Source organism: Tinamus guttatus, unplaced genomic scaffold, assembly GCF_059628265.1.
Source record: "Tinamus guttatus ecotype Peru unplaced genomic scaffold, ASM5962826v1 Tinamus_guttatus_pri_ptg000322l, whole genome shotgun sequence".
In the NCBI taxonomy this organism is placed as follows: Eukaryota; Metazoa; Chordata; class Aves; order Tinamiformes; family Tinamidae; genus Tinamus; species Tinamus guttatus.
In genome coordinates, this window is record NW_028288856.1 from 80,553 (window position 1) to 95,656 (window position 15,104).

Consider the following 15,104-nt stretch of genomic DNA (forward strand, 5'->3'; position numbering starts at 1 on the left):
TGCAATGAAGTTAGGGCAAAGGAAACTCTTATGAATTTACTGCACACCCATTTTTATGCACTAATTCCCTCTCATTGTGCCAACAGCAGAGGCAGATTTTTTTTTTCACTGTAGCCGTGCCAGTACCTTCTGCCCTTAGCTATCAAAAATTTCTGCCTTTGACTGGGAATAAGGTGCTTTTATGAGTGCCTTTTGTAGTCAAAATGACCTAGAATGATTTATGGCTTAAATATATATTTTTGGCAATTCGGGTAGCATACCTGGTTATGGCTGCTGGGGACACATCGCTGTCCTCAGCGTACAGTTAGATGAAATGGAGGAAGCCAGTTGCATAGTTCACTGCCACAAAAAGGAGGAATCCTGCACCATTTTGTTATGAGAAACTCCAGAAGAGAATGCACCCAAGGACATGTTTTCGCTGTTGTCACGGGAAAATACAGACAAAACAGCAGATGTTCCAAAGCCTTGGTCAATTTATCTTTTAATTTTCTAAAGCTCTGTTCTGTTTTTCATGTCCATACCACAACATTGGGGCAGTTTTGGGTTAAAAAGTCATACAGTGGTCTAGGTAAAGTGGAAATATCTTCAACCGAGGCTCTGCAGTATCCTACTAGCCCAAGGAACTGTCATAGCTCTTTCTTAGTCCTGGGTAATGGCACTTCAAAAATTGCCTGAATTCTTGCTGGGTCAAGGCATCGTAAACCTCCGGTCAAAATGTTATGAGAAATCCCAGAAGAGAATGCACCCAAGGACATATTTTCGCTGCTGTCGCCAGAAAATACAGACAAAACAGTGGATGTTGCTGGTACATCATGAGAGAATACGGACAAAACAGCAAAGATCGGTTGAAGACGAAGATAAGGACCACCGTATCTTCAAGGAACTGTCTGAAACAGGGCTATGGGACCAAAACAGGGCCTTCTGAGCCAGAATGAGGCCATATATGGAAGTGAGTTACTAGAGGTCATTGAATGGACACGGAAAGGCGACCACCAGGGGTCTCAAAAGACCACCAGAGACCACCAAAGGGACAGAGGGCGCATGTGTGCGAGGGTGGGGTATATTATAATTAGTTCTGGGAAAAAGAATGAATATGTATGATCATTCCAAGAATTTAATGCATATGTAGATAATAGAGAAATAAAAGCTTTAGCAAACGCACCTTAGGGCAGGCACGATAGATGGAGCTATCCCCCGTGCACCCAGTGCTGCAATAAAGTCAATGCCTGATTCTTAATACTACATTGGTGTTAAGAGGTTTTTTTTTTCTCCTGGTTTTTGGTGACAATTTGGCCCCTCAATCTTCTGTCCCTCGCTTCCACCCTTAGTCAATAGTTTTCTCTTAGCTTAACAAACTCCACTGACTCGCTGAGAGGTCAAAGGAGTGCCAGGGCTGTGCAGTGGAGAAGATGAGACCACACAAGTCGAAGGGCTGGAGTGATAAGTGGGGAAATGGGGCCTGAGCCTGTCCCTTTTGGCAGCAGCAAGCTGTTAGAGCAGCTCAAGCGCCCACTGGTCTGCACCCTCCTGGTGCACAAAGGATACCCCAGGAGAAAGGCTGAAGCAGTTGGTGTGCTGTCAGGTCACTCCCTCCCTCACTCTGCAGGGACTTTACTCCATCCAGAGGTCTTTTGTCCCCTGCTTGTTCTCCAAACAGCCTCCTTGCAGGCAGGTAAGGGAAATAGCTCCAGCTAATCTCCTTAGCACACCTATTGTCTGGTTAAAGTACAGTCATTATGTGCAACAAGCCTCCATTGTAGCTGGGCAAGGGACAGCCACAGCCCAGGGAGGCAAGGTCAGAGGAGTACTTTTTGCAGGGCCAACAGGGCCCAGTAAGCCCCTCCACCCAGTGCAGCAACCAGCTGTGCCCATGTTTTCCCCAGCTCCCTGTCCCTGCCTTACGCCAGGGTTCAAATTGCAAGGCTTTGATTAGGTGGGAGGAAGGTTTACCAGGAAAGCTCTTCTGGATGAATGCACATGCATTGCCTGGCAGAACATGTTGGGCCCCTATTTAATTAACTCTGTAATTAACAGACATTGCCCAGTTTGGGAAAGATGTGCCTTTTGGGGAGCACAAATAATGCCCGTGGCTGGGAAAAGCAAGTGTATTTTTGAATTAAATTCTTGGTGACCAAGTTTGACCTTATTCGCTCTAGTAATGAGCAAGCGTATCCTGCTAGGCTCAGTGGCTCAACAGTAAGAGGCAGGTTCAGAATATGACTCTGAGGCTGCAAACAACTGTGTTCATAAACTGGGGTTGCTCTTCCAAGCAAGTCTACATTACTTGCTTGTCACTTACTTGTCACTGTATGCCCAGGTCTCCTCCCAGAAGTTACTACTAAACCTCAGCTCTGCCAGCTGCACTAAGAAAAGCCCTCTGCAACTTGCTCAGGCCGAAGTGGATTCAGCTACTTTAAGCAGAGTGAATAACAGGAGTTTTGCTAATCTGTCTCACTTTCCCTGAAATGGTCTAGGGAGCTGTTACCAAAAACTATATATATAGTTAAAGAAAGCTGGTGTCATTTACCCACTTTTGAAACTTCTCATGGCCTTTTCAGAGCCTGATAAGCCTAATAAGTTTCAATCCCTCTCCCAATTGTCACATAAATTCCCCTTACATTTTTAGTAATCATCCTTTAGCTAGACCAATTAACAGTAATATAACTAGGAGTACAATAACCGTTTGCAAAAGACCTGCCAAGCATCCGGTGAGAATCCAAGTCCTTGTAAAATATTGTTCAGCCAATTACCTTCTAAGCCTTTATTCATGTGACATTTGCTCCCTTCCACATATGTTCCCACATTTTGGATAAATTGCTGGGTAAAACTCCCCAAGGGGCTGGATTCCCAGATTCGGTTGGTATAGACAAACAAGCAGTTATTCAGATAACATTTTGCGTTTCCCCAAATCCTTGGACTAATTGTAAAATCAAATTGTTCTGTAGGCCGCCTCCCTTATTAATAAACAGACTAATACGAAGCATAAATCTTAATATGTTGAAAGACGATTCAAAACTGATATAATTTTAGTCAACTCTCTTTTTATTGGTGGGTTCACGACACCTTGTCTGACTGGGGTTATCCACCATCCATCAGCAGTCATTTTGCATTTCAATAATTCAGCCAACCTCTTCTCTTTTTCTGTATACTTGGGGGGCTTCGATCCTCCATCCCCTTTCCTTCCAAACTGCCCTGTGTGCATGTATTACCCCAAAGGCATATTTCAAGTCAGTATAGATATTGGCCCGCTTTCATAGAATCATAGAATCATAGAATGCTTAGGGTTGGAAGGGACCTCTAGAGATCATCTAGTCCAACCCCCCTGCATACGCAGGGACACCTAGAGCACGTGGCACAGGACTGCATCCAAGCGGGTTTTGAAGATCTCCAGAGAAGGAGACTCTACAACCTCTCTGGGCAGCCCGTTCCAGTGCTCTGTCACCCTCACTGTTAAGAAATTTTTCCTTAAGTTCCTATGGAATTTTTGGTGTTTCAGTTTCCGGCCATTTCCTCTAGTCCTATCAGTGGCCACCACTGAAAAGAGACCATCCCCGTCCTCTGCACTCCCTCCCTTGAGGTATTTATATACACTGATTAGATCCCCTCTCAGCCTTCTCTTCTCCACGCTGAACAGGCCCAGCTCCCTCAGCCTCTCCTCATAGGGCAGATGTTCCAGGCCCCTGATCATCCTTGTAGCCCTGCGCTGGACTCTCTCCAGCAGCTCCACATCCCTCTTGTACTGTGGAGCCCAGAACTGGACACAGTACTCCAGATGCGGCCTCACCAGGGCTGAGTAGAGGGGCAGGATCACCTCCCTCGACCTGCTGGAGATGCTCTTCTTAATGCAGCCCAGGATTCCGTTGGCCTTCTTGGCCACGAGGGCACACTGCTGCCTCATGGTCAACTTATCATCCACCATGACACCCAGGTCTTTCTCTGCAGAGCTGCTCTCCACAAGGTCAGACCCCAGTCGGTACTGGTGTCTGGGGTTATTCCTCCCCAGGTGCAGGACCTTGCACTTGGCCTTGTTGAATTGCATGAGGTTTTTCACCGCCCAGTTGTCCAGTCTGTCCAGGTCCCTCTGGATGGCAGCACAGCCCTCTGGGGTATCGGCTACTCCTCCCAGTTTCATGTCATCAGCAAACTTGCTGAGGGAGCACTCTGTGCCTTCATCCAGGTCATTGATGAATAAATTGAACAGGACTGGACCAAGGACTGACCCCTGGGGGACCCCACTAGCCACAGGCCTCCAACTAGACTCTGCACCGTTGATCACCACTCTCTGGGCCCTGCCATCCAGCCAGTTCCTAATCCATCTCACTGTCCACTCATCTATCCCACACTTCCGGAGATTGCCCAGGAGGATGTTGTGAGGGACGGTGTCAAAAGCCTTGGTGAAGTCGAGATAGACGACATCCACCGCTCTCCCCTCGTCTATCCAGCCGGTCATTTCATCATAGAAGGCTATCAGGTTAGTCAGGCAAGATTTCCCCTTTCCTCCTGATAACTCCAGAGCCCGTGTCAAAGCAATCGTCAGCTTTCTGAGATGATGTATTTATTGGCAATGGTTTTGTCTCTATTTCTTCTTCTAAGGTGACAACCGCAAAACCAGCCTTCCATTCTCCTTTTTCCACAGAACTGCTTACATGAGTAAATGACTCCCACTCTGGATTTTGTAAGGGAGTATCTCTCAGTATCTCACTGTCTGCTCTACTGCTAAGCTTCCTCCTGTCCTACCAAAATCACAGAATTATAGAATCATTATGGTTGGAAAAGACCTTCAAGATCATCGAGTCCAACCATAAACCGTTCAACACCATGCCTGCTAAACCATGTCCCTAAGTGCTTCATCTACATATTTCATGAATACTGCAAGGGATGATGACTCCACTACTTCCCTGGGCAGCCTGTTCCAATGCTTGACTACTCTTTCCATGTAGAAATGTATCCCAATATCTAACCTGAACCTCCCCTGGTGCAACTTGAGGCCATTTCCTCTTGTCCTATCTTTGGTAGTTATTCTGGAGAAGAGATCAACCCCCTGCCTCACTACAACCTCCTTTCAGGTAGTTATAGAAAGCAATAAGGTGTCCTCTGAGCCTCCTCTTCTCCAGACTAAATCACCCCAGCTCCCTCAGCCACTCCTCATAAGGTCTGTGCTCCAACCCCTTCACCAACTTCGTTGCCCTTCTTTGGACAGGCTCCAGCGCCTCCATGTCTTTCTTGTAATGAGGGGCCCAAAACTGAACACAGTATTTGAGGTGCGCCCTCACTAGCTCCGAATACAAGGGGACGATCACTTCCCTGGTCCTGCTGGCTACACTGTTCCTGATACAAGCCAGGACGCCATTGGCCTTCTTGGCCACCTGGGCACACTGCTGGCTCATGTTCAGCCGGCTGTCGACCAACACCCCCAGATCCTTTTCTGCCGCGCAGCTCTCCAGCCACTCTGCCTCAAGCCTGTAGCGCTGCATGGGGTTGTTACGACGAAAGTGCAGGACCCGGCACTTGGTCTTGTTGAACCTCATATGGTTGATCTCAGCCCATCAATCCAGCCTGTCCAGATCCTTCTGCAGAGCCTTCCTTCCCTCAAGCAGATCAACTCTTCCTCCCCGCTTGGTGTCATCTGCAAACTTGCTGAGGGTGCACTCAATCCCCTCATCCAGATCATCGATAAAGATATTGAAGAGGACGGGCCCTGACACAGACCCCTGGGGAACACCACTTGTAACCAGTCTCCAGCTGGATTTATCTCCATTCACCACCACTCCCTGGGCCCAGCCATCCAGCCAGGTTTTCACCCAGCAAAGAGTACACCTGTCTAAGCCTTGAGCTGCCAGCTTCTCCAGGAGAAAGCAGTGGGAGACTGTGTCAAAGGCCTTCCTGAAGTCTAAGTAGATCACGTCCACAGCCTTCCCCTCATCCACTAGGCGGGTCACCTGGTCATAAAAGGAGACCAGGTTGATTAGGCAGGACCTGCCTTTCATGAATCCATGTTGGCTGGGCCTGATCCCCTGGTTGTCGCACACATACTGTATGATCGCCCTCAAGATGATCTGCTCTATAACTTTCCCCGATACCGAGGACAGGCTGACAGTTCCCCAGACCCTCCAGATGACCCTTCTTGTAGATGGGTGTCACATTGGCAAGTCTGCAGTCATCTGGGACTTCCCCAGTTGACCAGGACTGCTGATAGATGATAGAGAGCAGCTTGGTGAGCACTTCTGCCAGGTCCCTCAGGACCCTCGGGTGGACCCCATCTGGCCCCATAGACTTGTGAGTGTCCAAATGGAGTATTATGGGGAGAATTTAATGGAGAATTATGGGGAGTTTCTTCTACTCTCCATAAATATCTTCCAGCTCAGGGGGGCAATTACCTTGAGGATAACTGATCTGTGTATTAAACATTGAGGCAAAAAAGGCATTAACTACTTCAGCCTTATCCTCATCCTGGGTGACAATGTTCCCCAACCCATCCAATAAAGGATAGAGATTCTCCTTAGCCCTCCTCTTCTTGTTAATGTATTTGTAGAAGCATTTTCTGTTGTCTTTTACAGCGGTGGCCAGACTGAGTTCCAGATTAGCTTTCACCTTTCTAATTTCCTCTCTGCATGCTGTAGAAATGTCCTTGTACTCTTCCTGAGTTGCCTGCTCCTTCTTCCAAAGCTGGTAAACTCTTTTTTTTTTTTTTTCCCAGGAGTGATTTTTCCCAGAGATAATTCCCTATTCAGCCAGGCCAGTCTTCCCCTCCATCTCATCTTTTGGCACACGGGGATGGCCTGCTCCTGTGACTTTAAGATTTCCTTCTTGAGAAAAGTCCAGCCTTTCTGGACCTTTTTGCTCTTCAGGACTGTCTCCCAAGGGACTCTCCCAACCAATGTCCTAAACAGTCCAAAGATTGCCCTCCAGAATTTCAACGTAGAGCTGGTGAAGAGGCTGGAGCTCAGACCTTATGAGGAATGGCTGAGGGAGCTGGTGTTATTTAGTGTGGAGAAGAGGAGGCTCAGGGATGACCTTATCGCTCTCTACAACTCCCTGAAAGGAGGTTGTAGTGAGGCAGGGGTAGATCTCTTCTCCAAAATAACTACTGAAAGATAGGACAAGAGGAAATGGCCATATGTTGCGCAAAGGGAAGTTCAGGTTAGATATCAGGAAAAAATTCTATAAGGAATGCAATTACAAAAAAAGAGAAGACAGTTATTGGAATGTTCCAAAAGGATCTGGATGGTGCTGGATATGCAGGGATAAAGCACAGAGGGCCTTGCCGCCTAGACGGTTAGGAGTAAGTGAACTGGAAAAAGCTTTGGTAAGCATTTCCACGGTGGTGGAATGTACAGGTAATGAGACTTCTCGTGCCATTATTGTCTTAGAAGAAGAAGCTTCAGAAATTGCTACAATAACAATTCAAAACAGGGTGGCTCTGGATATGTTGTTGGTCTCACAAGGAGGAGAATGAACAATAATTAACACCAGCTGCTGTGTATATATAGATCAAAGTGGGAGGATTTCTACTGACTTAAATGAAATTTGAAAACAGAGTAGGATAATGCATGAAATTCAGAAGGACAATACGCCTGTTGGATTTGAAGAGACATGGAAACGTTTAACTTCCTGGTTCCCCGATCACGGGTTAAAATGTGTTTAGCAATCTTAGGAATAATCTTATTAGCCTTTATATGTGTATATGTAGTAATTCAATGCTTTTTTTTTATTGTTGCACAAAATATCAGTCTCAAAGGGGAGAATAATCTTGCAGGATTACGATGATTCACCTTGTTTAAGTAGAACAGATGTCCCCTGTATCTTGGTAGGACAGCAGGAAACTTAGCAGCAGAGCAGACTGAGCAGACAGTTAGCATTCTTTAACCAAGGACAACCTGGAGCTGCTCGTTAAAATCAGAATGTTTTTAACACTTTGCAAACTTGGCAGAAAAACCCAAGGTCCATGTATCCTTAAGTGAAGGGCCTTCATTATAATACTAAAAATCACGCCCATGGGTCAAAAAGACCCTTGCCCAGGTGAAGACCCCTTCACTGAGCATACAGAATAGTGGGCACCATGAGTAATCAATATTATAATTGTATGAAAATTACTAACCAATCAGTGTAAGATTGGGGATGTGCTTGGGGTGATTACTGAGTGTGTCAATAGGATTTGGAAAGTTGGGAAGATGTGCTCGATTTGTGGGAAACCACCGAGCACTCGGCCTTGTGCAGCTCCAGAACAAAGGAGCAAATGTCTCTCCTGCATGTGAGATTACTGGCTCATTGCACACAAGGCTGCAAAGCCGCTTTTCGGATAGCACTGGAGCTGTGGGCCATGGGCAGTGGGTGCTTCCTGAAAGGCCCTTTGGCTGTGGGGCACAGTGCCGGGGGGCAGCAAGGCTAGACAGCACAGGTGGCATTTTTCCCAGATAACCCTCTTGTTTTCAGCAGACAGGTTTAGGCGGTTTGCACTGCTTGGTGCATCCTCCACTAATGGAAATTTTCACAGGAGTAAAAAGGGGGCACATCGTGCCTACGTATGAGAAATAATGGGGGGGGGTCCACGGGAGATGCCACTACGGCTGTAGAACAGGGCTGCACATGGGCACCACCAGCTGCTGCGAAGCAGGGACAGGTCCCCCCTTTCTCTGCTATGTCGTGGGTGGCGTCGGCAGGGACAAGGATGGGGCAGGGGGCAGCTCCCTGCCCCACAGAATGCGGCTGCTAGCAGCAGAGCGTGCACTTGGCCCCTGGCCCACCGCCGACAGTGCGCAAGGGGTTAAGCACAATTTGCCGTTGGTGCAGGGCCTAATGGCTCCCAAACCTAAACAAAAGGGATGACTAAGGGGTTGGTGCAGGGCCTAATGGCTCCCAAACCTAAACAAAAGGGATGACTAAGGGGGGGATATTTTTGAGCTACACAAAGGCCGATAGGGAAGATTTGTGTTACTAATTCCTGTGAAAGGATGTTCACATGGTAGTTATATGGTAGAGCACATTCACAGTTCAGTGCTTCAGTGCTTGTGGCAGTAAATCAGGAGCCTGGAAACAAAAGGCTTGCTTTCTGCTCCCCCCCCTCCAAAAAAAAAAAAAAGAAAGAAAAGAAAAAAAAAAGAATAGACTAGAACCTGCCTAATTAAGCCATATTGTAAAAAAGATCACGAAATAAGACATGCAAAGAGGGAAGCTGGGAAACAGGGCTGATGCAAGCATGCTGCGGTGTCACAGTGTCCTTCAGAGTTGAGGTGGGGGAACCTTGCCCTGCACCTCCCTCCAGCCTGTTTACTTTTCTCCTCCACTAAGCATGAGAAAAGTTGCACATATCTCTCGCCAGCCCTCCCACGCAGGTTCAAGCTGTTATAATTTGAAATCAGGAGGCATTTAAAAATTCTGAGTGAGGCTCTAAATTGCCTCTTTGAAACCAGCAGAGAGGATTTTTTTTTTAATCATTCATCATCTCTTCGAAAACTGCCCTGAAATTAAAATGAAAGAAAATAGAGTCTTGCTGCCAAAGTATGAGTCTTGGCAGAGCTACTCTCCACCGTGGTTTGCTTTTTTTCACTCCCTCCTATTTAAGGCTACATAGGATAATGTCATAATTGAAATGGGAAACACAATTTATATCCCTGCTGCAGCATGAGCTGCCTGCTGTAGCACCAGGGGTAGTCGGAGGGTTATAAGGGGTGGGGGGATGTTTCTTTCTCCCACCCCTATCGGCAGGCAGCAGGAACGACGAGCCAATCAGAGAGCCCAGATTCATAAAAGCTACTTTCTGATTAGCTGCCCTTCCCCCCCCGCTCCTCCCCCCCCTCCTCCCCCTGCCTCTCCTCCCCCTGCCTCTCCTCCCCCTGCCTCTCCTCCCGAGGCCGTTAAGGCAGCGCGTTGTGTAGCGCGTGTGTGCTGGCTGACTCTTGGGTCTTGTGGGGTTTTTTTTTGTTGTTTTGTTTTGTTTTGTTTTAACAAAGGAAGCTTCATGGTATCTGGTGTTCTTTCTTTTTTCCACATACAATAAACCTGTTGGAGGTATTTTTCAAAAAATCAAAAGCGGCTGCAAAAAAAAACCCGCATTCAATGTAATTAGAAGGAAAAGGTCAACTTGATCCAATACAGATTGTAAGTACGATTGCGTGGTGTGTCTATAGCACTTAAATGTGTTTTTTTTTTTCCTTCGTGCAAAGGGAAGTGTTAAGAGTTTGGGGTGTTGAAGTAACTTTTTTTTTTTGGGGGAGGGGGGGAGTAAAATCCATATAAGTAGGAGAATGAGCTATTTGAGAGAAATCAGAAGGTGAAAGGACCATAGTCACACAAATCATGCTTGACGGCGTCCTCGGGGAGCGTTAAAGTACCTTCTTTGAGGAATTTTAACTAACTGATAGGGGAAAACAAAACTTACACAATTACAGATCAGTCTACAACCCCAACAGAACCCCCAAAAGACAGTAGCATGCTAAAGGAGCGAGGAGGCTTAGAGAGGACACGGGAGGCATTTCTCCTGTCATATATTAACACCAGAAATACGAGGCTGGAGCTGAGGGGTGGCATCACCTGTTTGCTCACACTGCCCTGGGCGCTTCCCGAGGCGTCTCCCACAAAACAGCCCCCAGCCGGCACCACTGGCGGTGGCTGAGGGCTGCCTGCCGCCTTTTCCAGGACGTGATCCCTTGGCTGGAGGAAATGCTTCATCTCTGTAACTGGTAGCGGTGGGGGAGAAGACCCTTTTTTATTTTTTATTTTTAAATCAGATCAGTATTTGCTTGATATGCTTGGCACCCATTTTTCCTCTCACAACCAACTGAGCCCACGAGCCTCACGTGACAAAAGCGGCCTGCCCTGTAAGGGAACCACCGCGCCTCGGCGGTTGCTGCTGCTGCCCACTACTATACCTCTTTTAGCTTTCCAACACCAGCTATTTAAAAATATTAAGCTAAAGCTCTGAGCCTCGTCTGATTTACGAGGAGGGGGAGGAAAGGGGGCTGGTGGACAGAAGAAGGGGAGGAAAGAAATAGACTGTGAGTCTTGCTGAGACAATGCGGGGGGGAGAGGGAAGCGATCTCTCCTGGAAAAAAAAGCTTGTCTGTTTTATCTGTTTGGACACTAGTTACTGAATTACTTACCACATGACTAAATTAGCCCAAGCTCCCATTTTATTTTTTTCTATAGGCAGCAATTTGAAACTCTAGTCTGTGCTTTTTTAATTGTTTTTTAGACATTATTTTGAAGACTCCCCCCCGCCTCCCGCCGAACCCTTCGGAAAATGAGAGCACACTCCGCTCCCACAAAATGTTTTCATAACCGTTATATCGGATCAGTGGTTCCCTCAAGTTAGTTCAAGAAATCGTATCTGTCAGCACGGGCGAAAAAATGCCACTTCCCAACTAACAGGCGGAATACAGCCCAGATTTTCCATCTTTTTTTATCCTGATGTTAGCACGTTCTGTCTGTAGGTTTGTAGGCGCCTAGGTTTGTAGGCGCCTGTAGGTTGTTTGTTTGTTGCATGGAATCATTACTTACTGATCAGGATGGCTCCGAGGGCTGGGGCTGTAGAGAGAGTGTGAAGTTGGGGAAACTTTCTTTTTTTTTTTTTCTTTTTTTTTTTTAATTACTGTGATGGTCGTTGTCTCTTGGTGCTTGTTCAGGAGAGCAAGCAAAAAATCGGGTCCTCAATGCTTTTGGTTTGAATATGCGATGTGACCTGACGGCTTGTAAAGTTGTGAGGAGCAGTGTTTTATTTATTTATTTATTTTTATTAAGCGAGCAGAAAAAGCAAAACAAACAAACAAAAGGGCTTCTGCTCCATGCCCCAAAGCAGGAGGAGATATGTTATTGATCATTTTATACTGGCTGAGATGTTACTTGCTTTCTACTTCTCAATCACTTGCTCTTTAAGTAAAATGAGGCACAGAGTTGCTGCTGAGACGAGTGGGAACAGCATTTTGATTTGCTAGTTTAATTAAAATGATAAAGGATTAAAGATAAGTAATATGTATATATTTATATATATATATGTATAAATATTTCAACAGATGACTGTAAAAGGGTGAGATCCCTTTAAAAAAATCATTTTAACTGAGCTTTATCAAACACACACTCATTTGCGATCACTGAGGCCACACTGGTGCAGATCACTTAAAGTGTATGTCTTAATCAGTTTCCTGTACAGTCAGTAACACTATTTTTAACAGACCTAACAATTGTGTGACCTGGGAGTACAGTAGGACTGCCTGTAGAACTGTTATCTTGAGCCTATTTTTAAAAGAAATAAGTTTTTTTTTTTCCTATAGAGTTTGATAATTTTCAGTAAATGTTTGTATATGTAGGTTGCTGTCTTGTATTGTGTCAAGGAAAATGAGGTTTCCTACTTTTCTCTGTTCTTCCCTCCCTCCCCTATTAAAAAAAAAAAAGTAGAAAGAGGAAAAGATAATACAGGAAAGTCGCAAAACTTCAAGGGTCTGGTTTAAAGCCACAGAATCCATGGAATACTCTGAAGAGTGAATCTGTGTCCTTCCTTTTCTCCCTTTTGTGCCCGTAGGTGGTGGTCCAGGTCGTTAGATTGCAACGTGTGCTCAATAGCTAGGCACAAGTCCTAAGTCTGTATTTCCTGAGCTTTGTGGATTTAAATCATGCAGTTATATATTTTTTTCTCTACTTTTTGACGTGACTTTTTAAGAGAGATCATGGATGTTGGGATACAACTAGATTCGAGATGCTCACTGTAAAAGCATCACAGCCTTTGCCTCCAGTTTAACAAACTTAAAAACAAACCTGTAGAAATATTGAGTGATTTCTCTCCCCTTGCCTTCTCCCTTTTTATTAATTGCATTATATTCTGGTAACATCCAGACAAAAAATATTCGACCTTTCCCCTCCTCACAGGCAAAGGCAGACATGGACTGCAGGGTATAAACCTAGACATACCTGGGGGAGGAAGACAAGAAGAGTTAAATTAAAAAACCAAAAAAAAAACCCAAAAAACAAACAAACAAACAAACAAAAAAAAACCCAGCGGAGATAAACGAATGTCCCCACATCTCCAAAGGAAAGTTCATCGGATTTTTATTCTAGAGATCTCATCTTCAGGATGTCAGTGAACACTTCCACTGCAGGAAAAGGTGTGGATCCAAATGCGGTTGATACTTATGACAGTGGCGATGACTGGGAAATCGGGGTTGGGAATTTAATTATTGATTTGGATGCTGATTTGGAAAAGGACAGACAGAAATTTGAGAAGAATAATTCCACGGATACCAGCAGCAGCACCAGCTACAAGGATTGTGAGGGTCTGGCTTCCAGTGGGGCTAATGCTACCTCGGTCTTATCTGATGGCCTAAAATTTGCTTCTGTTCAGCTCTCTGCTCCCCAGGGGAATTCCTCTCACAAAGAGACTAGCAAATCAAAAGTGAATAGGAGCAAAACTTCTAAGGATGCTAATAAATCTCTGCCTTCTGCTGCCTCGTATGGGATTCCTGAGATCAGCAGTGCTGGCAAGAGGCAGGAAGTCCAAGGGCACCCTGGAGAGGCAACTGGCATAAATTCAGCACTGGGTCAAAGTGTGAGCACTAACCTAAACGGCAACAACAACACCAGCAACAACAAAACTATTGCATCTTGTGGGAAAAACAAAGAGGAGAAACCAGGTAAAAACCAGGGCAGCAGAGGCTCCAAGCGGGATAAGGATGCGGGGAAGTCCAGGAAGGACAAGCAGCATGACCTGCAGCAGGGCCACCCCAGCAGCAGTGGGGGTAGCAGCAACCTAGCTCCCCCTGGGCACCTCTATGGCTACAGGGCCAAGGGCGGCAGTGATGGGAGCAGCAGCCCCTTCCACTGCACCTCCTCTGCCGTGGGGGAGGTGAGCAAAAGTACCTTGGATTCAGGGTTAATGGGGAACTCTATTTTGGTAAAGAAGGAAGAGGAGGAGAGCCACAGGCGAACCAAGAAATTGAAAACAGAAAAGGTAGGACAAGCTCCTCTTCATCATCTCTCTTCTGTGTCTCCCTGTGTCTGTGATAAACTTCCCACAATTGTGTGCTTGGCTCTTGTTGTTCTCTCTGTTGTGTATGTGACCTGCATCTGTTCCTCTTCTAAACCAAAAGTCCCTGTCCCGAGGCAGAACACGCCATGTTTTGAGTGTGCTGCTTTTTGCTTTTGATTTCCTCTCCCCATCCCCAGACCTGGGGAACATTTGTGTGTCATGTTGTCTGACTCTCTGATTGCAATTGTTAGTCCGTAATATCAATAATCACCTGCACACTCAACCTGGTGGGTTGAAAAGCAAGCTTTTATTAGCCGGCCGGCGGCGGACCTCTTACAGTTTGCCTGAGATCCGTGCCATCTTGGGAAAAGTTCATGTTTTTATAGACAGCTGCAACTCCTTCATACGTTATTTGCAGTTACCAGTTCTTCACGGCTGATATCTTATCTCATGGTTGCAGCAAGAGCAGGATGGCTCAGCATAAGTAGCAAGCTATGTTCACAGAAGCAGATAGCGAAATTAGGTACCTAGTCACCTCAACCTTATTAACCTCTTACATGGCCCCTCTTTGCACAGGGTCCTACATTTCCCCACTGGCTGTTGTCCCCTACCTCAAACCATTGAGGTAATACTCTTCGCCCAGGAGTGGGTTATAGTACGTCCTCGTGACCATTATTTTTGCCTCTGAAATTGTACTAGCGATATGAGTGTGGATGCATTTTAAGATGCAAGGGATAATGATCATAAAGATTAGAATTAATATTATGGGACCAGCTATTGCGGACATTAGGGTGGTGAGCCATGGGGACCAGTTATACCACGACTGGGACAGATTCTGTTCTTGTGTCCCGTGGTAATATTTTCTTTTAGATTCCTGCGCATCATGGCTAATGTTTCCCTAATGACCCCTGACTGGTTTGCATAAAAGCAGCATGTTTCTCCAAGAGCTACACATAGGCCTCCTTGCTTCATAAAGAGAAGGTCTAGTTCCCTGGTTTGGTGAGGATATTTTTGGGTTCACTTGAGGGCATGGAGCACATCGGGCAGAGATCCTCTCCAACTTCTGACATAGACCTGACATCCAGGGGTGAGGTCATACCAACTCAAGTGCCTTTTTGGGGAGAGGTGCATGCTGGAGTGGAAGTCTCGT

At 46.1% G+C, this 15,104-nt stretch overlaps 1 protein-coding gene across 1 annotated transcript in view; it reads left to right on the top strand.

Annotated features, from left to right (window-relative positions):
• LOC104580104 (zinc finger protein 608-like) overlaps positions 1-15,104 on the top strand; it is a 158,164-nt gene that overhangs the window by 21,270 nt on the left and 121,790 nt on the right. Inside the window, exon 2 of the mRNA XM_088529025.1 lies at positions 10,067-10,098. Within this exon, the coding sequence (XP_088385151.1) occupies positions 10,067-10,098 (32 nt within the window). The remainder of the gene's footprint in view (positions 1-10,066; positions 10,099-15,104) is intronic.